The sequence below is a fragment of the Letharia columbiana genome, assembly GCF_014066305.1.
Source record: "Letharia columbiana isolate WasteWater2 chromosome Unknown Sc0000075_s0, whole genome shotgun sequence".
In the NCBI taxonomy this organism is placed as follows: Eukaryota; Fungi; Ascomycota; class Lecanoromycetes; order Lecanorales; family Parmeliaceae; genus Letharia; species Letharia columbiana.
In genome coordinates this window covers 125985-150289 of record NW_023501120.1, presented here as the reverse complement: position 1 = coordinate 150289, position 24305 = coordinate 125985, and the positions used below count along the sequence as shown (strand labels likewise).

The 24305-nt window shown below is 52.5% G+C and overlaps 9 protein-coding genes across 9 annotated transcripts; 7 read left to right on the top strand and 2 right to left on the bottom strand.

The window, feature by feature from the left end:
* Window positions 1-475: 475 nt before the first annotated feature.
* On the top strand, window positions 476-1096 carry HO173_012214 (uncharacterized protein; the record flags this gene model as incomplete). The annotated part of the gene is made up of 1 exon (XM_037314086.1): window positions 476-1096. One exon carries the CDS (start codon window positions 476-478, stop codon window positions 1094-1096), a length of 621 nt encoding a protein of 206 aa, XP_037159066.1.
* A 1810-nt stretch (window positions 1097-2906) lies between these two features.
* Window positions 2907-5589, top strand: HO173_012213 (uncharacterized protein; the record flags this gene model as incomplete). Its single annotated transcript, XM_037314085.1, has 2 exons — window positions 2907-4155; window positions 4232-5589. The coding sequence occupies 2 exons, from the start codon at window positions 2907-2909 to the stop codon at window positions 5587-5589; spliced, it is 2607 nt and encodes an 868-aa protein (XP_037159065.1).
* A 2728-nt stretch (window positions 5590-8317) lies between these two features.
* HO173_012212 (uncharacterized protein) lies at window positions 8318-10425 on the top strand (the record flags this gene model as incomplete). The annotated part of the gene is made up of 4 exons (XM_037314084.1): window positions 8318-8364; window positions 8421-8504; window positions 8587-9018; window positions 9081-10425. The coding sequence occupies 4 exons, from the start codon at window positions 8318-8320 to the stop codon at window positions 10423-10425; spliced, it is 1908 nt and encodes a 635-aa protein (XP_037159064.1).
* A 906-nt stretch (window positions 10426-11331) lies between these two features.
* HO173_012211 (uncharacterized protein) lies at window positions 11332-12938 on the top strand (the record flags this gene model as incomplete). Its single annotated transcript, XM_037314083.1, has 2 exons — window positions 11332-12555; window positions 12681-12938. The coding sequence occupies 2 exons, from the start codon at window positions 11332-11334 to the stop codon at window positions 12936-12938; spliced, it is 1482 nt and encodes a 493-aa protein (XP_037159063.1).
* A 241-nt stretch (window positions 12939-13179) lies between these two features.
* On the bottom strand, window positions 13180-14797 carry HO173_012210 (uncharacterized protein; the record flags this gene model as incomplete). Its single annotated transcript, XM_037314082.1, has 3 exons — window positions 13180-13372; window positions 13455-14272; window positions 14336-14797. 3 exons carry the CDS (start codon window positions 14795-14797, stop codon window positions 13180-13182), a joined length of 1473 nt encoding a protein of 490 aa, XP_037159062.1.
* Window positions 14798-15200: 403 nt separating this feature from the next.
* On the top strand, window positions 15201-16917 carry HO173_012209 (uncharacterized protein; the record flags this gene model as incomplete). Its single annotated transcript, XM_037314081.1, has 3 exons — window positions 15201-16603; window positions 16663-16829; window positions 16883-16917. The coding sequence occupies 3 exons, from the start codon at window positions 15201-15203 to the stop codon at window positions 16915-16917; spliced, it is 1605 nt and encodes a 534-aa protein (XP_037159061.1).
* A 935-nt stretch (window positions 16918-17852) lies between these two features.
* HO173_012208 (uncharacterized protein) lies at window positions 17853-18188 on the top strand (the record flags this gene model as incomplete). Its single annotated transcript, XM_037314080.1, has 1 exon — window positions 17853-18188. The coding sequence occupies one exon, from the start codon at window positions 17853-17855 to the stop codon at window positions 18186-18188; it is 336 nt and encodes a 111-aa protein (XP_037159060.1).
* A 173-nt stretch (window positions 18189-18361) lies between these two features.
* On the top strand, window positions 18362-19175 carry HO173_012207 (uncharacterized protein; the record flags this gene model as incomplete). Its single annotated transcript, XM_037314079.1, has 2 exons — window positions 18362-18368; window positions 18484-19175. The coding sequence occupies 2 exons, from the start codon at window positions 18362-18364 to the stop codon at window positions 19173-19175; spliced, it is 699 nt and encodes a 232-aa protein (XP_037159059.1).
* Window positions 19176-21147: 1972 nt separating this feature from the next.
* HO173_012206 (uncharacterized protein) lies at window positions 21148-23801 on the bottom strand (the record flags this gene model as incomplete). Its single annotated transcript, XM_037314078.1, has 4 exons — window positions 21148-22664; window positions 22764-23339; window positions 23404-23579; window positions 23722-23801. 4 exons carry the CDS (start codon window positions 23799-23801, stop codon window positions 21148-21150), a joined length of 2349 nt encoding a protein of 782 aa, XP_037159058.1.
* Window positions 23802-24305: the final 504 nt, after the last annotated feature.

Below are 24305 nucleotides of genomic sequence, written 5' to 3'. Positions count from 1 at the left end.
TTCGAGGCTTTACTAGGTGATTGGTACGAGGGATTCAAGAGACTCGGCACATGACGACAAAGCCGCTACCACCGCGAATAGTATTACAGGTTGGGAAGTTGTTATCCTGGAGTGCCTCAGTGGGTCTAGGTCTCTACCCGATGGGATTAGTCCCAGACATGTGCTATGAATTGAGACATTGTGCTCACAGAAGCTGAACAACTGTCTTTGTTGTGAACAACGGGGACTTTTCATCCCTGCTCGGCTCTCTTTCTGACATCGACCATCAAGCCAAAGAATTTTTTCCGCTGCTTTGTGTTTCGCTGACACTGTCATTGTCTTCTTCGTGCTACATGTCTCCCTTATGCTTAAACAACCTCACCAACCATCTTCAGCCGCTCACAGAGGCACTCCCTCCCACTGACAACCAATCGCGCCCTCGACCGTCGCTGCACTCACAATCTCCACCACTACCACAATCACAATCGCAGCGACCATGCCCGCCTTCCACGATACATGGCTCTCGCCAAACATCAGCATCCCCCCAATCTCTACCGGAGCCGATCACAATCACCACGACCGGTCGACTTCAGGTTTGCAAATCTGCCGCCTCTGCAGCGACGGCTTCCACACCGAGAACAACCTCTCACACACTCGGGCTCGATCCCCATGCGCCGACCTTTCCTGCACCGGCTGCACGTGGCTGTGGCGCAACGGCGACGCCGCCTGTCACAAATGCGTCGCGCGCTTCACTTGCCCGTCTCAGGAGCAAGAGTCTTCGTCCTCAGGGGTTGACGGTCTGCCGAACTCAAGCTACCGCGTCCTGGTGCCGGATGAGGCATATGAGGGCGACGATGAACGGGGCGTCTTCTCCAAGGTTGGAAACGTTCCATCTGCCAGCCCAAGATTGTCGATGAGGAAGAAAGAAAGATGGGCGCAACGTAACCGGGACTTCTTTTTCGTGAGCGACAAGCAACGCCTCGGCGATCTCGACACGACGAGTGGCAAAGCGAGGAAAAGGCCGCTGCGCCTACGCCGCAGTTGCGGGAGGGAGGCGTTGAGTCAGCGAGCGGAGAATACGTGGCATGATGGCGTCTATGGGGATGTAGCAGGATAGATGTTTCGGCAAAGCGGAGGCTCCAGGATCCGAGAGAAGCTGAGAGCGGAGCGATGCAGCAGCGGAGGGCGGAGCGATGCAGCAGCAGTAGTAGGAGGAGGAGCACGGTGTCGAATGAAGCGGCAGATAGGGTGCTTTGGGTCGCGAGTGGTTTTAATTGTCGGCGGGAGATCTGTGTATAGATTAGTACCCGGGTCTGGTGAGGGCGCGGAGAGAGAGAGGGAGAGAGAGAGAGGGAGAGAGAGGGAGAGAGAGGGGAGAGGGAGAGAGAGAGAGGGAGAGAGGAATTCCGTTCACTGGACCGGTTCGTGCGATTGAGATGAGCGTGGTAGATATGAATCAATCTCATCACATCTCAATAGGTACCGCATTCGCCATCTCCTTCCCCCCCTCCCCCCCTATTTCTTTCTTCCACTCTCTTTTCAATTCCATTATCTACCTAGGTATTACCCTCTCAACACCGTACGCACCCCCGCCCCACCTCCCAGCGCTCAGACTTTCTTCCCCTTCCCCTTCTTTTCCGAGTTGAATATATATCGCACGAGTATCGTTCGTTCGTTCGTTCGTTCGTTCGTTCGTTCGTTCGTTCGTTCGTTCGTTCGTTCGTTCGTTCGTTCGTTCGTTCGTTCGTTCGTTCGTTCGTATATACGTACATACGTTACGTTCCTATAAGCGTCCAAGCCAACCCATCGCGGCCGTTTGCCGCAAGCCCGGCGATTGAACATGCGCGCCCCTGCCTTGCCCTTGCGTCGCCTGTCGTTCGTCCGGACTCGGTCGTGTCTACATACATATTTACGTACATACATATATACATACATACATACATACGGGATGCAAGGATCTTGATCCGTGTGTGCGAACAACTGCGTACGATGCCAACGCGGGGTTTGTAATCCCTGGATCTGGCGTTGCTTGGTAGATGGTTGGCTATTCACTTACGGCGTAGGGCGTATGTATGTACGTATGTAGACACTGAGGTGGGGCTTTGCGTCGTTAGTACGGATCGGGATGGGGAGGTGGGGAAGAGTTGGGGTGGGTGCGGGGAAGGAGATGGGAGTGGTTGGTTGGTTGGTTGGTTGTGTGGTTGGGGATGCTCTTCTTTCCTTTGTTCTTTCTCGCGACGCTTATGGTCGGCGGTTGATCGAGACACGAGCCCGAGTGCCGTGGCGAAGAGTTGATGTGGGTAGATGTGTATCTATAGTGGGAGAAATTGGTAGAACTGGTCCGCTAACTCCGTTCTGTTGCTCTCCTGATTGGTCGCTTGGTAGGTTGGTGAGACGGTAGGCGGTAAGATGGTCGATGGGCATGCAATACTTGATATCGTGATCGGCTCACTTTGTGACGCGATGATGCACTCGTAGGTGCGGAGAAGGGCTCCTGCAAGTCATATGAGATCGAGACAGATCCGGGCACTCGTACGTAATACTGATACAGTCCATCCGCCTAAGCGACGCTCTGCATGCATGTGCCAGAGACGCATCCAACGTACGGTGTGTCAGACGCTCGGTGCGCATTGCGGCTAATGCCAGTCTGGAGCCTCTATTGTGCATAATGCACTTGACGCTTGGACGTATGACGGGTTCCTGCAGGCCACGGCGATCCGAGCCTTCTTGGACGTTGTTTTAGGCGCTCTTGCGGAAATGAATAATAGGATCAAAGTGGCCTCCTACCCTGTGATGACTACTCTGTCGCGACCGACGATCTCCTTTTCTTGGACAGAAAGATCAAGTCCGTATTTTCTTTTTTTCTTTCGATTAACTTGGACGAGGATAGCAAGAGGCGAAAACGGTTGCGATTGTTTGTGGAAGACATGTCGCTTTTTCCCAGTAGCAAAGATGGATCCAGCGATGGTGATGTTTCGCACATCTCAACAACCAGCCCGTGTGCCGGAGGTGACTGCTGCAGCGAGCAACAAAGACAAGACGAGGGGACGTGCCATACCGGCATCATCGAGAAGCCGTTGGATTCACACCACGTTACCGGCCATGAATCAAATAGACCCATCCGCGCAGCTCACAGATCAGGGACACTGCGGAAATATGTGCTTGACGATGTCGAAGAAGGTTCCGCGTACACGGAGCACGTGATCCTCAAGTTCCAAGGATCCAACTGTCCAGGCTGCACAAGCAAGATTTCCAAAGCGTTCGAGTCATTGCCGGCGGTGCACAATCTGCAAATGAACACTATCCTTCTGCAGGCGGAATTCGACCTCGATCTCGCCAAGTCTTCGGTTCGCGATGTCATCGATTCCGTGAAAAGTGCAAGCGGGCGTGCCTGCCAGAGGACCGGAGATGGGTGGCAGGAGCTGGATGTTGTGGTATCGGGCATTTGCGGGGCCTTTGGAGCAGATGCTATGCTGCCTGTTGGGGTCAAGGATGTGACGCAAGTGAATAGACATACCTTTTCTATAAAGTATGACGCAGAAATTATAGGTGCCCGACAGCTTCTGAAGGCCTTGAACACAGATTTGGATGGTCCGGTCAGCTTAGCTCTTCCAAAATCTCATGATGAGGTACCCACAGAAATTCGAGCAACAGCTTTCACCACGGCCTTGTCCTGGATCTTCACTATCCCAATACTGGTCCTCGCATGGGCGCCGCTCCCAAAGCACGTGATTGCATACGGGGCAGTGTGCCTTGCATTAGCGACTGTCGTTCAGGTCGTCGTTGCCGGGCCCTTCTATCCGAGAGCTCTTCGAAGCTTGATCGTGAACCGAGTTGTCGATCTCGATTTGTTGGTCGTCTTGAGCACGTCTATTACGTATGGATTCTCCGTAGCGTCTTTCATATGCGAGGTAAAGGGCACTCGTCTTGTGTCCGGCATCTACTTCGAAACCAGCGCCCTGCTAATAACCTTCATAATGATGGGACGATTGATGAGTGACTTCGCTTGCCATAGAGCGTTCAGAATCGGCTCTATAAAATCATTGCAGACACGGTCCGCTCTTCTCGTCGATATCTCCGACTCCTCTATTGACAAGGAATTGGATGTTGATGTCCGTCTGCTGCAACTTGGCGATACGTTCAGAGTAAAGCCTAGCTGTCCCGTTGCGACGGACGGTACAGTTGTCTCTGGAGTATCCGAATTCGACGAATCCGTGCTGACTGGAGAGGCAAGCTTGATGGGAAAAAACAGCTGGTTCGTCCGTCATCGCAGGGTCCGTCAATCTTGGTGATGCTGTCCTGGTCCGGGTCACTCGACTACCGGGAAGCAACACAATTGACGAGATTGCGGGCATGGTTGAGGAGGTGACACATTCAAAGACCAAAGCTCAGCACACGGCCGATGAGGTTGCGAGGTGGATAGTGCCGGCCAGTGCGACGCTTGCCATGTTGACTCTAGTTGTTTGGTTCGCGGTAGGTATAACAATACAAGAAGAGTCAGCCGGTTCGGCCATCTTGAAGGCCATACCCTATGCCATCTCGGTACTTGTCGTGTGCTGTCCATGCGCCGTGGCCTTCGCTGTGCCCATGGTCCTCGTCATTGCGAGTGGGGTTGGAGCAAAGCATGGTGTGGTCTTCAGATCGGCGGAAGTGATGAGGGCGGCTAGAGGCGTGACCCATGTTGTATTTGATAAGACCGGCACTCTGACGCAAGGTTGCTTATCGGTAGTGAGCGATGAATATTGCTCCGAGACTCAAAACTTGGGGGCTGCTATCGTGGTCGCTCTGACGAACCAGTCAGATCATCCAGTATCGTTGGCGGTGTCCAAGCACCTCAAAGCCGCAGGCGTTGAGCCTGCTACTGTCACTCATGTCACACCAGTAGTCGGTAAAGGCATTGAAGGTACGTATGACGGACGTATTGTGCGCATTGGGAATGCTCGATGGCTGGGGGTAGAAGACCAATTGCCTGTACGGTCCCTTCTCTCCCAAAATCTCACAGTCTTGTGTGCTACTCAAGGAGATCGGCTTGTCGCCGTTTTCGGACTGGAAGCTACTCTCCGCGAGGAAGCGAGTACTGTCGTTGCTAGCTTGGTCGAGCGCGGCATAGCCGTGTCAATCATAAGCGGCGATGAGATTGGTGCAGTGCAAAAGGTGGCCCTCAAGCTGGGGATTTCTCATGAAGTCATCAGGGCCAAGTGTACGCCCCGAGAGAAGCAGCAGTACGTCAAGGAGCTCATGCAAGCTGACAATAACACCGTTCTTTTCTGTGGCGACGGAGTCAATGACGCGGCCGCTCTTTCTCAGGCCAGTGTTGGCGTGCATATGAAAAGTGGACCCGGTACTGCGTGGATCGCAGGGGACGCTGTCCTCATCCGACCTTCTCTGTTGGGGATTCTCGTGCTTATAGACCTCTCCCGAGACTCTTGTCGCCAGATGGTCTTCAACTTCACTTGGGCCGCAGTCTATAATGTCGTTGCCATATTATTTGCTGCTGGCGCCTTTATCCATATCCGTTTGTCTCCTCAGTATGCTGGGCTTGGAGAGGCTGTGAGTGTTTTACCCGTGATACTCGTCCCGCTACAGCTGCGGTGGAGGAAATATCTGTAGTCTGTGGCGTTCGATGGATCGCATACACGCCAATTGTGAAGCTGTAGTCTTCATCTACACGCTCGGGATGGAAACGTAGCAAAAGCAATCAAATAAGGCAGGCAATAGTACAGGATTGACGGATTGAAATCAGATAAGCCGTGCTAAAGCAACCTTGCCGCATAGCGAGTCGTTACCGCGAGGACTTCTGCACCACCGACGTGGACTGCGAAAGCATGGTTGGTTATGTAGGGGAAGAGGTGTTTCGAGAGATCAGTCAGCCCCCGTGCTAAAGCTGAGGCTCTCAAAGAAATGCGTTGCCAGGGACGCGCATGTATCCTCGAAGAGCCTCGTGAATGATGAAAGGACAGGATCGATCAGGTGTTCGCTGGGTGGTTAGCCTACGCCCTACGCCCTTGAAGGCCCATCAAGTCACGTTCCGCATATTCGTGTCTGGATCTTAGACCAACAGAGGTAGCCCGGGTTTATTTCGTGGCTCAAATTGATGCAAGCGAGGTTCCAGAAGGCGGCTAGAACCCCCAGATACGTGGATGGCGCCCTTTTAGGCTTACCGGGTGGGAATAACAGCACATGGTTGGGTCTCACGCATAGATATTCCCTGGTGTCGAATGATGGCTGCATAAAATAGTTCTACTCGTATTGTGATCACCGTTACTGTGTTATTACACCCTATCAGGTCGTCGCAGCGAGTTGAAAGTACACGAGCGGTCGCTAGGTGGCCAGCGTGGCTAGAGTAATGTTTGCCGAGGAGGATACCTACTTTATTTCTTACTGGCGTCTGGCGCGTTCCGTTGCTGTTATTCAGGTCAGCACTGTCGCAATCGATCCTTAAATGAGATGGCGTTAGGTCCTAGATGGCGTTGGTAACTTGATTGAAGTGAAGAAAGCCAGGTGTTAGATTAATTAGGCACTGCGGTTTCATCGCATAGTGAAACCGCCACGCGAGTCAGAGTACGTGGAGAATTGCCGGAAAGTTTAGATTATCGTTAATGTAAAAAGCCTTTCCTGCCCAATGCCTTGTTCCACGCATCTTGTAATCGTATGGGAAGTTGGGAACACGCTACACTACTCGTACAATCCAGAAGTGAATTCTTTGATAGAGCGAGAACACCAATAAATCCTTCCATTTAGCCGAATATCGGTTAATCTATTAGTGTCCTCACTCTATCAAAAGAACTCACTTCTGGATATAAAGTACTGGGACTAGATGTGCATAGGATGACCGTACATTCATCAGCGCGATGATGTTTTCTTTTCTTTCTCTTTTTCTCTATTTCCAGTCACAGGCTAAAGTCTCGAATGGTCAATGTATGTAGAAGGAGTGAACTGGTGGCGGGTAGAAGCAAGGACCCCTAATTTTTACTTTATTCCCTGCACGCTTCTGTACTTTACCCTTTTCTATCATTGACTTTACCCTTCCCCAGACTTTCTCCTCAGATTTCACGCTCAGTCTCAGGGCCTCGACCTACAGTATGGGCACTTACCTTATTCTCGCTAGTCGCTAGGGGATTTTGGAGCCGCTCTTTGGCCCGTGCGCCAACCGCCAGCCACTTCTACCACTTTACCCAGTTGCCACTTGGCAGTTGGGATACGAGATTTGTTGTGTTGTGTTGTGTTGTTTCGCACGGAAACGGTTTTCATTAAGACACATGACAGACATTATGACAGAACATGTGAGACAATGGTCGCTTGCGGTCAACGTTCAAGTAAGGACGACAATGCTACAGTCCCCAAGGTAGTCATGTGCTTCGGATACGCCGAGGTTGAGAGATGCGGAGAAGGCTGAGGAACAGTGACGGCTAATAAGGTATTCGGCTGGGCAAGGCTAGGCTATACAAGTGGATCTGATAAAATCACATGATTGTTCACGCCTTTCAAAAGAGATCCACTCAAACAATGCTCCGTGCCACATGGCTCGTGAACAGTGTTCGCTGGGACCCAATAAAACTGTGGGGATTGGAGAAGAGAGCTGGAGTGAAGTCTCACAACTTCCCCTCTTTTACCGGATCTGTTCGTTCCAGGCGTCGATTGAGTGAGGACTGCATGTAGGAATATCGGTAGCATGCAGGTCGCACCCCTCTTGCCTTTCCCAGTGAAGATCCACTTGCGAGCTGCGTCCTGCATCTCTTGGCATGCAGGCAGACGGGCCAGGAGAATACCTACCTACCTTCAGGCGTCTTGCTTGACGGTGCGTACGAGTTTATATTGCAACGGTGCAATTCTCTCAACGGGCGTTGACAACGTGTTCGAGACAGGCAAAAATAAACTCTGACTTCCCCAGAAAAAAGGGTTCAAAAGGACCTTCGTCGGCGAATTTGCCGGCACAATCGCCAACAGTTGCTCTAACCAATTGTCGACAAGCTTATGCAACCACCCTTTAATAATCCTGGGCGAAAAGTGCCTAATGCTTGCAAGATCAACATTAGCCTTTGACCCTGTCACTCCTTCTGCGCGATTAGAACATTGGGTGTGGTGAATGGCAAGGTTGTCTTGTAAAATGGCTATGGCGATAATGGGCTCAAGCATTCCAGAAGTCACCCGGCGTAACGACCCGTTTGCATACATATCTAACTCAGCCCCCGGCCCTTCCCCGTCGTTTTCTTTCTTCACTCCAGTCCATCGGCACTAAGGTCATCTCCATCTTCCTTCCTTCCTCCCTTCCTCTTCCTTCCTCACATCTTTGTGTCGTCTCTGAAGTCAATCGTACCGGCTTGATCGTCATTACACCATGGCGGAGTACAACGAGAAGGGCGACTTGGCGCACCTCGACCAAAGGTAAATTCACCCCAATGATCCCAGGATGAGGCTATCAAACGCTGACTTGATAGTAGCCCTGATCAATATGAAGAAAAAAATGTCGGTGGACACGGCTCTCGTCAACACTCCGTGAGCTTGAATCGCAACGTTACTGCTAGGTTAGTTTCCTTCCCCGCTTTCAAAACAACGCACCCCCACCTCCTCCCCAAATTGAACTCAGCCTGATCTTCAATCACACAGAATTCAGAACCCTCTGGCTGGCATTCCTCGAGATACTCTGTTTTACAATGTCGAGCAATTTGCCCAAGAGGCGGGCATGCAAGACATGATCCCTCTCTTGAAGAAAGGTGCTTTAGTGGCACAGGATCCCCCCGCTTTCGAGCAAATTCCCGAGCTGGACGACGTCGAACGCGACGCCCTTCGCAACGAAGTCCTTCACAAATGGCGCCAACCGGGCGCGCTTTACTTTACCGTCATCCTTTGCTCTATTGGTGCCGCTGTACAGGGTTGGGATCAGACTGGTTCGAACGGCGCCAACCTGTCGTGGCCCGTCGACTTCAATGTTCCCAATACCGTCCCCGCGACTGGCGCTGTATCTGGTGTCGATTACGCTAGAAATTCCTGGATTGTCGGTGTTGTAAATTCGGGTCCCTACATTGGCTCTGCTTTCATGTAAGCATACGATCTACAGGCGTGGTGGAGTGATGTTTTCACAAGCTGATTTGGAATCCTAGCGGCTGCTGGGCCTCTGACCCTCTCAATGCCTTCTTCGGTCGTCGGGGAACCATCTTCTTCGCTGCCATCTTCTGCTTCCTTTCCGTTATCGGCTCCGCTTTCACGCAAACATGGCCTCAACTCTTCGTCACTCGTCTCCTCCTCGGTGTCGGTATGGGTGCCAAGGCTTCGACAGTCCCAATCTACGCTGCGGAGAACTGTCCAGCGGCGATTCGAGGTGGATTGGTCATGAGTTGGCAAATGTGGACCGCTTTCGGTATCTTCCTCGGTTTCTGCGCCAATTTGGCAGTCTACAACGTCGGGGCCATCGCATGGCGTCTACAGTTGGGATCTGCCATGCTTCCCGCACTTCCTCTACTCGTCGGTGTATACTTCTGCCCAGAGTCACCTCGATGGTACATCAAGAAGGGCCGCTACTCCAACGCTTTCCGATCGCTCTGCCGTCTCCGAAACACTCCTCTCCAGGCGGCTCGTGATCTTTACTACATCCACGCTCAAATTCAAGAGGAGGCTGATATCATCGGCAAGAGCAACTACATCACCCGCTTCATCGAACTCTTCACAATTCCCCGTGTCAGACGTGCAACTGGCGCATCCTTCACCGTCATGTTGGCTCAACAGATGTGCGGTATCAACATTATCGCTTTCTACTCGTCGACTGTCTTCGTGAACGCTGGTGCCGACAACCTGACTGCCCTACTCGCCTCCTTCGGATTCGGTCTCGTCAACTTCGTCTTTGCTTGGCCCGCTGTCTGGACCATTGATACCTGGGGTCGCCGCGCTCTCCTTCTTTTCACCTTTCCCAACATGGCGTGGACTTTGCTTGCGGCCGGACTGTGCTTCATCATCCCAGAACAAGAACGGGCCCATCTTGGCCTCATCGCCTTCTTCATCTTCCTCTTCGCCGCCTTCTACTCCCCAGGTGAAGGTCCCGTGCCATTCACATACTCCGCTGAGGTCTTTCCACTCTCTCACCGTGAAGTCGGCATGTCCTGGGCTGTCGCTACTTGCCTCTTCTGGGCCGCCGTTCTCTCCATCTCATTCCCACGTATCCTCCAGGTGTTCCACCCCGTCGGTGCTTTCGCCTTCTACGCCGGCCTCAATCTTACCGCTTTGGTCCTTATCTTCCTATTCGTGCCAGAGACGAAGCAGCGCACGCTTGAAGAATTAGATTACGTCTTCGCCGTGCCCACTCGGGTCCACGCCAAGTACCAGCTCACCAAAGCTCTGCCATGGTGGTTCAAGCGTTACATTCTCATGAAGAAGGGCGCCAGACTAGAGCCTCTGTACCACTTTGACGGTGCCGTTGCTGCTGACCAGAAGATTGCTGTTGCGGCGCACTAGATATCTATTTGACATTGACGCGGATTAACTTCTCATGAGCGTATCACCACCGGGGCCGTGCACTCGTGTGATTCTTGTGATACCTCGGCTTGAGATGAGCAGAGGTCTCTCGAGGTCTCTCGATCATGCATAGATTCGATGTATTTATCTGCAGCATCCACCGGTTGTATCAAATCAAACAGCAGACCTGTTTAGCCTCACTTTGTTGCCCAGCTTGCAGTGACATTCTTGACCATGAATAGAGGAAGGTTCTGTAGTTCTAGTCTCATATGTCACTATGACTGACATTTGCACCCCCCCAAGGATTGCAGCGTCTTTGAAATGCGACCCTTGCTTCTGGTGGATAGCTAATGATTTGAGCCGCATGGGAGCCTGCTCGTAGGATTCTGTAGACGTAATCGGCTGGCTGGGCCTGTCTAAACTACATGTAGGTAGACAGAGTAAATCCAACCCCACCTGAAGATAAGTAACATCATTCAATTGCGCAAACCACGGCCAGTCTACCAGTGATGATGCCTTCAAACCTCCAATCATAGTCAATTGTCAATTCCAAGACCCAAAGAAGTCTGCCCTAGTGTTAAGATCTCCCGCTACCAGATTCACGCACGAAAATGTCTACAATATCGGCATCATCAATCCTCACCAGATCAGATGTCCTCTCACGCAGACTGCAACATAATTGCACTGCGCTGCTAAGGACCATCAGCGCAGTTCAGGATACTTCCACTCCAGGTGAATTAAATCTCTCATTTTTAATCCTCCGGCACCGGCGCCCGCCGATTCGAGGGGCGTGTGGTTGGAAAAGAAATATGTATTTCTTTTATATGACGAACCTACTAACGAAAAGCAATGATAATAGTCCACCCTGCCACGTCTCCACGATTGCAACGACCTTCCCACCGCACCATGTCTACCTCTACCCCCCTCCGCAGTCTCAACATCAACAACATCAATCCCCATGTACGCGAAGCTCAATACGCCGTCCGTGGCGAACTCGCTACGCGAGCAGAATCATACAGAGCCAAACTAAAGAAAGGACACCCTCCTACTCCCCCCGATGAATCCCTTCCCTTCGACACAGTCATCTCAGCCAATATTGGCAACCCGCAACAACTCGACCAGAAACCAATCACTTTCTTCCGCCAAGTGCTGAGCATTCTCGAATACCCACCCCTCCTAGAAAATGAGGATGTATTGTTAACGAGTCTGGGCTACAAGCAAGATGTCATTGACCGCGCGCGCTGGCTTCTGAGTGAGGTCAACAGCGTTGGCGCTTATAGCCAGAGCCAAGGCGTGCCGGGGATTCGCAACAGCGTTGCTACATACATTGAGCGAAGAGATGGATACCCTTCGGATCCAGGCAACGTCTTCTTAAGTGCCGGTGCCTCGTCGGGCGTGAATACCCTCATGAACGTCATCTGCGCGAAACCGGAAACCGGCATCCTAGTACCCATACCGCAATATCCTCTTTACACCGCCACGCTCGCCGTGCTGAACGCCCGCTGCGTGCCGTACTACCTCGACGAGAGCAGAGCGTGGGGTACAGACCTCTCTGCTATCAAATCCGCATACCAAAAGGCGAAGGAGGAAGGCACAGATGTTCGTGCTATCGTCGTGATCAACCCCGGCAACCCAACCGGCGCCAGTCTATCTCCTGAAGACGTCCGTAGCGTGATAGAGTTCGCGGCAGAAGAGAAGCTGGTGGTGCTGGCGGACGAGGTATACCAAACCAACATCTTCATCGGCAAATTCACCTCTTTCAAAAAGGGGCTCCGTGACCTACAGAAGGAACAACCGAAGAGGTTCGACAACGTGGAGCTCGCATCCTTGAACAGCATATCGAAAGGCATGGTGGGCGAATGTGGGCACCGGGGTGGCTATTTCGAGCTCGTCGGTTTCGACGACGAGGTCCAGGCGCAGATTTACAAATTCGTCTCCATCATGCTGTGCGCGCCCGTCGTGGGCCAGTGCCTCGTGGAGATGCAGGTGAATCCGCCAAGGGAGGGCGATCCGAGCTATCCACTGTACAAGCAGGAGTGGGACGGCATCGCCCAAGGGCTGCAGAAGCGCGCGACGGCGCTCTTTGAAGCGTTCAAGGACATGGAGGGCGTCGTCTGTCAGGAACCCCAGGTCCGTTCCCTCCCCATCCATCCATCCATCCATCATCCTCAACTCCCCACCCCATCCCTTTCCCCCTTGTCCCCACCCCCCCCCAAAAAAAAACTTTGCTAACACCCCCCCTCGGCGGGACCCAGGGCTCCATGTACCTCTACCCGACCATCACCCTCCCCCCCCGCGCCCTCGCCCAGGCCGAGCGCGACCGCCGCGCCCCGGACGCCTTCTACTGCTTCCGCCTCCTCGACGCCACGGGCGTCTGCGTCGTCCCCGGTTCCGGCTTCGGGCAAAGGGAGGGCACGTTGCATTTCCGGACGACGTTTTTGGCGCCGGGCACGGAGTGGGTGGGCCGGATCCGCGCGTTCCATGAGGGGTTTATGGATGAGTTTCGGGGGTGAGGGGGAGGGGGGTGGATGGATGGTTGGGGTTGGGTGGATGGATGATGGGGTTGGGAAATGCTGCTCTGTCGTTGAAGATTTTGTGTCAAATCACAACTCATTTTGAAATGTCTTCGACTGGTGGATCCTCTTGGTGGCTTCATTCTGTTGTCGATCAAGCCAGCAGAAGCGCCGTCTATGCTACAAATACAACCACATCTCCTTTCTATCATCTCCTCCCTTGCTGGCTGCCTCCTGCTCATCATCCCCTCTCGCTTCCCCTCAATCTCACGGCCTGTCCGTATTTCTGCAGCTTCGTAATCAGCCCGTCTCCCTGCTTGACCACGTCCGCGTATTGCTTGTTCTTGTCGTCTGGCCTGTTGGTTTCTATGATCTTGTTGACGCGGTCGATGGTGCAGGGTATGCGGTCTGCCGCGATGAACTTTGCTAAGTCTCTGTGAACGATGGGATTAGCTCCAAGTCACGAAAGGAGAAGAAGCGGCGGGTTGGACCGTAGGGAAGAAGAGGCTAGCATACCGATCGAGGAAATCAACGGAAACACCAAAGTCATGAGCCATACTGCCTAGGCCTACGACTCTATAGCTCTGCAGTAGCTGCTGGTATCCTCGCAGCCGCATCTCTCGTACGAACCATCCCTTGTGCTCGTATAGATAGCGATCTTGACTGAGGAAGTTCTCTTCGACGGCTGCGAGGGCGAGAAAGAAGGACTGGTAGTTGCCATCGTATAGACTTCGCTTCAGACCTGCTAACGGCGTGAAATCGACCGGCGCTTCGGCTTCTTGTGGCGCTGTTGATGAACCTAGGGCTGTCAGATTGACGGCGGTGGATGCTTGCTTCGGTGTAGCGGATGATGCGTCTTTCATTTCTTCATCGCCTGCGCCGGGGCCAGCTGCTGCTGCGCCAGAGAGAGCCGAGAGTTTCTCTTCGCCATCGCCGAGGATAGCGCGGATTTCTGGAGCATCAACGACCTTGGTCTTGAAGTCCACGCGCTTTAGCGATACCGAGCCTGCGAGGACGGAGTAGACGACCAGTGAGGAGTAGGAGCAGAGTTCGTAGCTTGTAAAGGTGGACAGGGAGTCGAGAAGCAGAGGGGCGGCAAGGGTATATGAGCGTGTGGTGAGTAAGTGTAAGCCTTGATATGCCTTCAGGCGATTTCGACGATCCCAGTCGCCGCCGCTTTCGACAAGGCTTTTCGCTCTGTCAACGTTCTTCTTTACCCCTAGTCTGTCACCGAAAAAGATGCCAATGCGGATAATGGCAAGGACGAGGTCGATTTTTGTGCCGAGGATGCCAGTTTTCTCGAAGACGGCTTCGTATGAGGCGAGGGCTTTTTCCTTTGAAGACAAGTATTGTCAGCATCTGGGTCAGAAGCACAGCCGAGCACCTCAAGAACTCACCTTATCACCCACTCTGGCCCAGAACTCCGCTCTCTTTCCCTTTGCCGCTTGGACCTCTGTTTCACCCGCTTTCTCCTCAGCATCTTCCTCCTCTTTCTGGAAAGTTTCTAGCTCCTCCTCGTTCTCGGCCTTGAGCTTCTCGTAGAGCGCATCATCCCACGGGAAGTTGAAAGTTCCGCTGCTCCTTCGTCGTGCCACCATACTTGCGGCTCCATTTGGTTTCCGCGAAGCAGGTACGGCGGTCTTTCGTGCAGTTCCTTCGCCTGAGGCGTTCAGGATACCATCCGCTGGATGTGCGAGGTACCGGTATAGGGGCGCCATTTTGTGCTCGGAGATAGCATTTTGAAGCTTTTGGAGTGAGGTCTGCCGTAATGATTGTGTCGACGAGGGGTTGGTGAGGGTGAAGATGTCTTGGGCGAGGGAGAGGTTGGGATATTTGGCGTATTGAGGGTCGGAACCCATGGTGGCTGCTTGTGAGGGAGTATGTCGGATTGGAAATGGTGCTCGAAATCTGCCGGAGGACCTAAAGCGTTTCAATAGAGGAAAGTATGAAGTGGATGTCCAGATGTAATGGTCATGTTGATGCTGGTGAGCAAAATGATGGAGCTTAGACGCGCGGAAGCAGCTGCCTTCCTTTTTAGCGCGCCTTCACTATTCGGAATTCGCGATCACCCAAAGCAATTCTCCTATGCTATAATCAAATTGAGAGGAAAGAACTTTGGTGAAGATTCACGCTCTGTCTCTGTTGGCAATCTATGGTCTCGACCAAATCTCAATTGGTACTACCGAATTTCTCACATTACCCTGGACCCTCTTGCCTTTGCTACCCTCAATCCTCTCACACTGCAATCGGCCAGTGCTAGACATGTCTTCACAAGGTACGAAACGTCCTAGAGAAGAGGACCACCCTCCCGAAGCTTCACGCCCTCGCAAGCGTCCTGGAGGAGCTGCTCGTATTTCAAAAGCAGACTCAGAAGCCGTTCTACAGAGACAGCAGCAACGAGCAGAAGAAGACAGGCACGCGGCTGCTACTAGGGGAGTCGAAGAAGTCGTGAGGCAGCATTACAATGCCGTACCTCAGCGGGGGAGGGAATGGCGGAAGACGGACAGCCGAATCAAGGGACTACGAAGCTTCAATAACTGGATCAAGAGCACTATCATACACAAATTCTCGCCGTGTGAGTCTGGGAGAGAACCTTTGCCGTTACGAGTATTGGATATTGGTTGTGGCAAAGGTGGTGATCTTGGCAAATGGCAACAGGCGCCGCAACCAGTCGAGCTCTATGTGGGGGTTGATCCGGCAGAAGTGTCGATTGATCAGGCAAAAGAGCGGTTTTCACAAATGCGATCAGGTGGAGGCAGGGCCAGCAGAGGCGGCAGAGGAGGTCGAGGAGGCTACCAAGGAGGGAGACCACAAAGGACATTCGATGCCGAATTCTTTGCAGAGGATGCCTTTACCTACTCTCTGGGAGACATACCCATTATACGCGAAGTTGGATTTGGGCCTGGCTCTCGCTGGGGTCCTGGTGGCGGCTTCGACGTCGTTTCAATGATGTTCTGCATGCATTACGCCTTTGAAAACGAAGCAAAAGCCAAAGGAATGTTGGCAAATGTGGCTGGTAGCCTTAAAAAGGGGGGAAGATTCCTTGGGGTCGCACCAAACTCGGATGCCATACGCTTAGGGGTAGAGACCTTTCACGAGCGTCAAGCTAAAGCTGCTGCTAGCAATTTGAATGGGAAGCCCAGAGGCACGGTAGATGGCAAAAGCAACGCTGCACTCAGCTCAACGGCGTCTCGAGTTCCAGCAAGTGCTAGTCAAGAAACACAAGCTCCATCATGGAAACGTAAAGCCGTTGATGAGGTGGACGGTGAACCAACCGCGAAGAAGGTCGAGCGGTCTGATGAATCGAACTCCAAGACGGAAATTGCAGCTGCTATCAACGTCCTCACCGAGCCGCCATCGGATCCACCATTCAATGGCGAGAATTTCGAGCCGGAGCATAAGAAGTTAAACGACCAAAAAATTGACGCCGCTGCTGATAAGAAAGACAGTCGCACCGAATCTGATCCAGAGTCCAATGTACCCGAGGGTGATCAGCAACCACTTGTCGCGGAATGGGGCAATGGCATATATCGAGTCCGTTTTCCTGGCAATACGCCCACCGATGGTATCTTCCGACCCCCGTACGGATGGAAGTATAGCTATTTTCTGGAGGAGGCGGTGGAAGAGGTCCCAGAATACGTAGTTCCCTGGGAGGCCTTCCGAGCGTACGAAAACACCTTTCCAAGATGATATAGTTTCGTACTGACTTGAATTCGGCTACTAGTATAGCAGAAGACTACAACCTTGAACTGCAATACCGAAAGCCTTTCACCGAAGTCTGGAACGAGGAAAAAGACTCTCCGGTCTTTGGACCTTTGAGCGAACGTATGGGTGTGAGGGGCAGGGATGCGGGACCGCTGCTAGTCAGTGATGAGGAAATGGAGGCTGCAAGTATGCATTCTGGTCATCGCGGATGGGGATCGTTGTACTGACCACATGCACAGGCTTTTATCATGCATTTTGCTTCTACAAAATCTGAAAGCAGCAAGGTTCCGCAGCTTCGATAATCCGGATTCCTACCTGTATTGCATGAGTACTGAGCCACGTTACAAAGCAAGTAGACCTAGTTTTCTTCTCCGAAGTCTGCATCGAACCTCCGGATAAGACCCATTGGCGACGATCTTATGGCTCGGCAAATTCCTGGAGAAATAAACAAGATCTGTATCCCGCCGTTGATATGTCATACTGAGACGCTGGAGGCCCCTAGCCCTTTTGCACGCTTGCCACTCGATCAAAGGGTGCTGCAGTAGCATTTGAGGATGCTCATGAATCGAACTTGCCTTGTGGTCGCTACAAAACCGAGGGAAACAGAGCCTGTTGGTCTTAAGACCTCCGGCAGGTCTTCATTCAACCCCGCCAGAACTGCGATTCTGGACTTCGAAACTCCTTACTCTTCGAGAACCATACCGCTGGGCTCAGTCGAGGGTCCCGAGCGAGTAACATTATCTAGATCTCATTCCAGCTCCTCGCTGACGATGCCGAAACATACGCTAGTGCTTTGACTTGATTTCTCGAATCATTGCTCTGGTGTTCATGACATAAAATCGCTCAAGCAACCTTCAGTATCCTTCTCGTTTCAGAAGAGTCGGCGCCTATTAAGGCCCCCCTCAAAAGGGTATCGGCAATTAGCCGGAAGGATGCATGCATGCTAAACCCCCGGCCAAAAATGACAGTGTGGCAATATTGCATGAAGTTAGTTGCCATTGGTCCAGAATTAGGCTTCACAGCCCGGTTCTACCGCCTTGACATAATGTCATTTAACATCAAGGAGACCTATTCAACATCAACGTACTCGAAACGATCAAGTTCTACTTAACCTTCATCAGACGCCCAATCTCAGTACACGAGAAGCATTTCTGAGCACCAAGCAACAGCGCTCTTTCATTGTACCACGTCAACATACCCACTTCAACAATGACACCAACGGAAACCCTCCACAGCGCCTTCACTGACGAAAAGGGGTCCCGCGGAACTCCGCCTCTCATGAGCTACGGCTTACCTTTCCTCGAAGCCTGCAGCAGGCACGTCGCCTCGACCTTCAGGAAATTAAAAGTCTACATCATCTGCTCTAGCTCCGTGGCGAAGAACACTTCCAGTCTCGAAGACCTGCAACATGCTCTGGGCAACAAAGTAGTAGGCGTCAGGATTGGCTTGAGACCGCACACCTTCATGAGCGAAGTGCTGGAGGTTATTGAGGACGCGAGGATAGAGCATGCCGATTTGATAATTACCCTCGTTGGGGGAGCTTGATTGATGCCGCGAAGGTGGTAGCTCTCGTAAATTTTACTCCATCCATGGCCTAGATACATTCAGGGTTATCTAATTGGGGAAAACGCAGGCCCTAAGCAACGACGTCCGCACCGAAGACGACCTAACGGCACTCCCCCATCTCTCCAACCCCACAGCCAAAGCGCATCCCGTACATGACATGTCCTAAAGTTCCAAAATCCCTAATGGACAAGCAATACTAAAACCTCGAACTCCATCCGGCCCAAGTGCCCTATCATCTCCATCCCCAGCACGCCCTCCGGTGGCGAATTCTCAGACTACGCCGGCGTAACCCGCGACAGCGACAGCCTGAAATTAGTGTTCTCCTCCCCGACTATCGGCCCTGCTCTCATTATTTTAGACGCCAACCTCGCTGTGACGACTCCATTGAATGTATGGATTCAGACTGGTGTCCGCGCCATCGATCACTGTGTCGAATCGTTCTGCAATCTGAAGCGTGTCGCTGGATTCGATGAGGCTTGTGTCAAGGGATTGCAACGTCTCATCCCTGCTCTCTTGCTCTGCAAAGCCGATCCGTCAAATGCTAAAAACGCGACAAGATTGTCAACTCGGCATCCCGGACGCCATGATGCCTTTACACAAAGGCGTCGTCCACGGTGCCAGTCACGAAGTGGGCACCGGCTCGGACCTCTGGGTGTTGGACACGGAATAACGAGTTGTATCCTGCTACCGGCTGTGTGTAAATGGAACGCTAAGCAGAAGGCTAACGTCGAAAGGCAGAAGTTGATGGAGAAGATATTGTGGGACATCGATGCTGCGAGAGAGTTTTTTGAGGCAAGGGGACTCAAGAAGGGAGAGGCAGACTTGGAAGACCTGATAGATGCGATTGTGAGGGAGAAGTTTGAGGATCTGGCGGTCAATGCCCTGGAGGATAATTGCACGCAGGCTAATCCGGCAAGAATCTACAAGCAAGAGCAGGTGCTGGAGATTCTGGAGATGTGTGCTTGAGATAGGGGTTGAAGTGAACAGGGTTGATGGAGAGGTAGTAGCTTGCAAATGTGTATGTACTCCGACAGCAATTTCATGCAAACCATTCTGCATGTCAGATTAAGCATTAGAATCGCTAGACTTTGTGGGAACATTCTAGTGCTGACTAGACAGAAGATTAAGTCCAAGGTGCATACAACAACACTTGGACCCAATAGTCTATAGCCCGGACTTTTCCACGTCAATCGAGGCTTATCTGATATTCCTTTTCTTGCTCCCTGCCGGCTGGAGAATGTACCTTGGAGGTGTCATATTCCGTGTTCGCAACTCCGCCTTTAGGGCGAGCGTGAGAAGTAACAACACTATATCTCGCGTTCAAATACAGTGTCGTCCAGCTGGCAGATCAAACTTTCAGCATTCAACAAAGTGGACGATGAGGAGACTAAGGTACCGAGGAGATGTGAAAGTCGACGGTCCCCCGCTTCAAGCGGAACGCAGCCATGACACATGACGAGAAGCAAACGCTCACGTTTCTGAAGCTAGAAGTTGACCGCCAAATGGCCTCGCTAGATCCGCACGAGGGATCAGGAAACCAGCAACACTATAGAGTCTATACTCTCGCTTGGTCCATACTTTAGGCCCACCAGGCGGCACTAAGTAATGACAGCAGCTTTCTTCGGGGGAGGCTCTCTCTTATCGATATTTTTGTCCCTAAACGGTGCATCTTCTTCTGATGGTAGGACGAGAGGAGCATGCAGTGTTCCGCCGATCGATAGACTGTTTGGAGAAGCGTATTCCACAACATCCAAGGCTTGTATTTGAGCAGATCATCTACATCCTAGAGTTGTATATCAGGAACTGTGTGCGAAGATTGGAAAAACCGCTCTCGATTTCTTCTAGCGGGCCAATAGGCTTGCCTTTGTGGCTTGGGGCGTTGTGTGTGATTTGAGGTGAGAGGAGCGATCGAGGTCATGATACAAATCCGGTTGCGCGTCTTTGTTCTCTAGACTATATTTGCGGGAGTCTCTGGTGACAGCATATCCATCGATCTCCCTCATGGTAATTCTTTGGTTTCGATCTTAAGACCACACAGTGAGATGCTGTTCCTGGAACCCCTCAGGGGTTTGGAATTCAGGGCTACCGAGTCTCGAACATGTCCACGCAGAGATATAGGCGAAATCGAGACTCAGTCAAGACGGCGCCACAAGAGGCAAGGAAGCGAGGAAGAAGTCAATTCATTCACAGCTAGTGCATCCAATGAGGCGAGAGATGTCCTCAGCTTGTCGAGATCGACGAAATATGCGTCCGAGTATAGTACCTCTACCGAGAAAAATCTCAGCCAGCCACCTAGGGCCTTAGAATAGTCTAGATGCAGGCGTGTCCACGTCAGCGAAAGGTGTTCCCACGGCCTTCCACGTCCCATTGCTGACACATCACCAGGTGCATGGCCATTGATGCCAAGGTGGTCGCCTACTTCTTTTATATAGTCTTTTGAGCTGCCGACGTGCTTCCATCCGACATCTGACCATTGCCACACTAGTAATGTACCCGAGTGGTGGGACGGCGGGTCGGGGGAGAAGGGGCCGCGGTGGGTTTTGTGGGAGGTCGATGGGTTGGGGTTGGTCTTGGTGGCGTGTTCAAGGGTATAGTGCGGCTTCATTTTTTCCTTTTCTGTGATCTGTTGTATAGCTGGGGGTGGACTTGATGCTTGGAATCGTTTTCTTGTACGAAGTGCCTGAGAAAGAGATGCTACGACCATTTAGTCATCGATCTTACGTGGCTAAGGCGAAGGACAGGAGTGGTGCTGCAAGGGTTGATGTCTACTGGTGTGGTAAAGGGATGAACTGCACTTATCCGGACAATTGTGCAAAAGAAGGGTATGATGCCAAAAGAAGTGGGACGGCATCAAAGACTCAGCGCCAATCATTTCCAGGCTTGGAAGACCCATTAGTGTTTTCTTCTCCATACAACATATTTCGTACATATCAACATCTCAAATCGTCAGACTACCAGCAAAAGTATAACTCCCGGCACTCAACAGCCCCGCACTCGTCTGCGCATTCACCGCGTTCAAAAGCGCCTGCCACATAGCAGAGCCCCTCGTCTTCGGCGTGATTTGCGTCACTGCCGCTGCGACCTGCGCGCTCTTCCACCCTTGCCAGCTCGCGTCGATCTGCTGCAGATACTGCGCTTGCCACGTCTGATAGCTACTTTGCCACTGCACGTTCGCGGCACACGGACCCCTGGCGCCGCGTCCGCAGGCTCGGTCCAGTTTCGCGTAAAAGGTCTTGACGCGGTCGGAGACGGCTTTGAAAATGGCGGACACGTTGGGGTCTTGGAGGTAGAGGTACAGCGCGGAGGATTCGCCGACGAGGGCCAGTTGGGCGGCGGCCATGGTCATGGTGGAGGGGGTGTTGCCGCCGAAGAGTTGCGCTTTGAGGCCGTTCAGGTGGGTTTCTAGGTAGACGAGTTCGCTGGTGCGAGTCCCGCCGGACATTTGACTCATGAGCTCGTCGATGGGTCGGCTGCCGGCGGTTTTGATGCTGCCTCCGGCGCCAAAGGTGGTGACGGTCCATTGCTGGCCTTGGCCGAAGAGGATTTGGTTGATGAAGTTGGCGCAAATGTTCCTGTTGTTGACGGCGAGGTAGGCTTGCAGGCCTGCGTTGTTGGCTGCTAACCATCGGAGGAAGATGGCGATGAGTTGGAGCTCGTAGATGTGTTCGGTTGCATAGCTTGCGCTGTCTGGGGCCGTGGGTCCTTGGGTCAGAGCCCAATTGTAGGTAGAACATCGGGGAAGTTGGAACATGTAGCTGTAGTAGGGACTGTAAGAGTTGCCGTTGCCTGTTGTGCTGTAGGAGTTGTAAGATGGAGCGGAGAAATCTTGGCCGCATATTGTGACGTCCCTGGTTGCGGAGTTCGCCCTTGCCTCTATCTCGACAAAGTCGGCGCTATGAAATCTTTTCCTGGGTTTGGTGGTGGTGCTGTTGTCAGTTATGGAGCCTGCGTACTGGGCAAAAGGATCGACTGGACCTGGCGTTGGGATTGGAGCAATTGTAGAATCAGCACAAGCGACACAGGCATCACAGGTCGAGGCTGACGCAGTTGCCGAGGACGTAATGGTAGAAGAGGCGCTTGCAGACATGACGGACGATGCCGTTACAGCGGAAGAGCTACTCGCGACTGGAGCACTTGATGGAGCGATGGAAGAGCCAGCAGCCGAGCTCGCGGAGATTGTTGGAGACGCCTGTGTCCCGGACGGCTGGTTGGCCGATTGTTGCTGGGCAGTTGGCTCGGGACTATCAGGGCCTGCGTTTTCGATTGCTTGAGCGGTAGCTGCAGCGGCTTCAGCGGCGGCGAGCTCAGGAGCGACGGCCGCAGCGATGTCAGCGAGGGCCTCTGCGGATGCGAGAGTTGCTGCAGCCTCACTCAACGAACTGAGGACTGTTGCCAACTCAGCGCTAAGAGCTGTGAAGGCTGCTGCATCTGCAAGGGCCTTTGCCGTTGTGGCAGCTGGATATGTCTGATTAGCGAGTATTCCGTAAAAAGTTCAATATGCCATTCGGAAAAACAATTATACAAACTACATAGGGCATATCCAGGGGTGCTTACCATCTTGAGCGGCAGAGACTGCCTGTTTTAAAGCATTTTCGGTGTCAGTGGTCGGGTTTTGGGAGAATGCTTGTGCTGCACTACTCGCACTTGCAGCACCCGTTACTACACCACCTACTATACCCGGCAAAGCGGAGCTTTGCACAGCGCTTGAGCTCGCTATTGATGAACTTGGAGTCACCGAGCTCGTTGCTGTGAGGATAGGAGGCACTGATGCGGATGAAAGTGCGGAGAACGGAGTCGTGGTTGGTGGTGCCCCAGCAGACGATAGCGCAGAAGATGCAGAACTCGATGCCATGGTTGTTGCACTGCTTGATGGGAGGACCTGCGCACTTGGCGTAGATGACGGTGGAACTGCACTTGACGAAGGCACGATGGGGGAAGAAACTACGCTGCTGGACGTAATTTGCATAATCGACAGGGTGCTGGAGGCCACGATGCTACTGGGAGTAGCCGTCGCGGTGCAATACAGCTGCGGTACGACATTGTAGCCAGAAGGCACAACGTAACAGCCTGCGGGTATAGTTATACAGGAATCGCCACCTTCTCCAGGGCCATAGCCTTGGCAGAATTGGCCTGTTGTATAATGTCAGCACGGGTGGGATAAGAATCAGTCTCCCTATGAAATTGGATGTCTGACCTGGACCCCAAGAGGTAGTGAGTGTCGGCGCTACCTGAGGAGCACTTGAAGAAGTCGGAGTCGGGGGCAATATATGGCACCCAATCTCTGCTAGTTGTTGTTGATATGAGGAACACTGGCTCCAGCACGACGCCGATAGGTCCTGATTCCCATTTTTGCAGCAAATCTGTGCAGCACTGTCGATATCGTGGATTAGCGCTCCTCTCTTCACAATGCGTCTGAACTGAGAGGCTAATCAATGGCGCAAATGGAAAGAAGGCAACGTTTCTACGAGTAAATTGATACGAAATAGCAGGACTTGCTCCAATATATACGTACCATTGTTCCTCACTCGCTTGGGCATTGACAAAGGGGGATAAAAGTGCAGCCAGCAGAGCGAATTCTACAATGGTCTTCATGGTCCTGAGAGCTGGCAATGAGGGCCGAATCCAGTGCCTGTCGGGCTGTGAATCCAGGAGCGACAGATTCTAAATGGAGAGGTGCTCATATATCAAATGCCTCGCTTTAGATCTTGTAGATCAAATGCGTAGTGCCTTGAATTCACCCAATTGTCATTCATGTGCGGATCATAAGAGTAAGACTGTAGATCAAACGACGGCACTTGTCATCATATAGGAAACAACATGATGTGAGCTGAGCGGCCAACTAGAAAGGTTCTCACCTCTCCTTAGCGGAAAGCCTAATAAAGTGAGGGTCTTGGACGGAGAGTTCTCTCGCGGCTCAAGCAAGTCCTTCATGCTTTCGGCCCCATGGCATGAAGGACGCCTCGACTGCATTGTCCTCCATCTGGATCCCCAGCACCAATCACATTGCAAAGACGAAAAAGGCTGTTGTTGTTTTGGGGGCGACGAGCCGAAAATAGCGGGCCGCAAAGGCGCCGGCCTGTTTCATCTTTCCAGCTT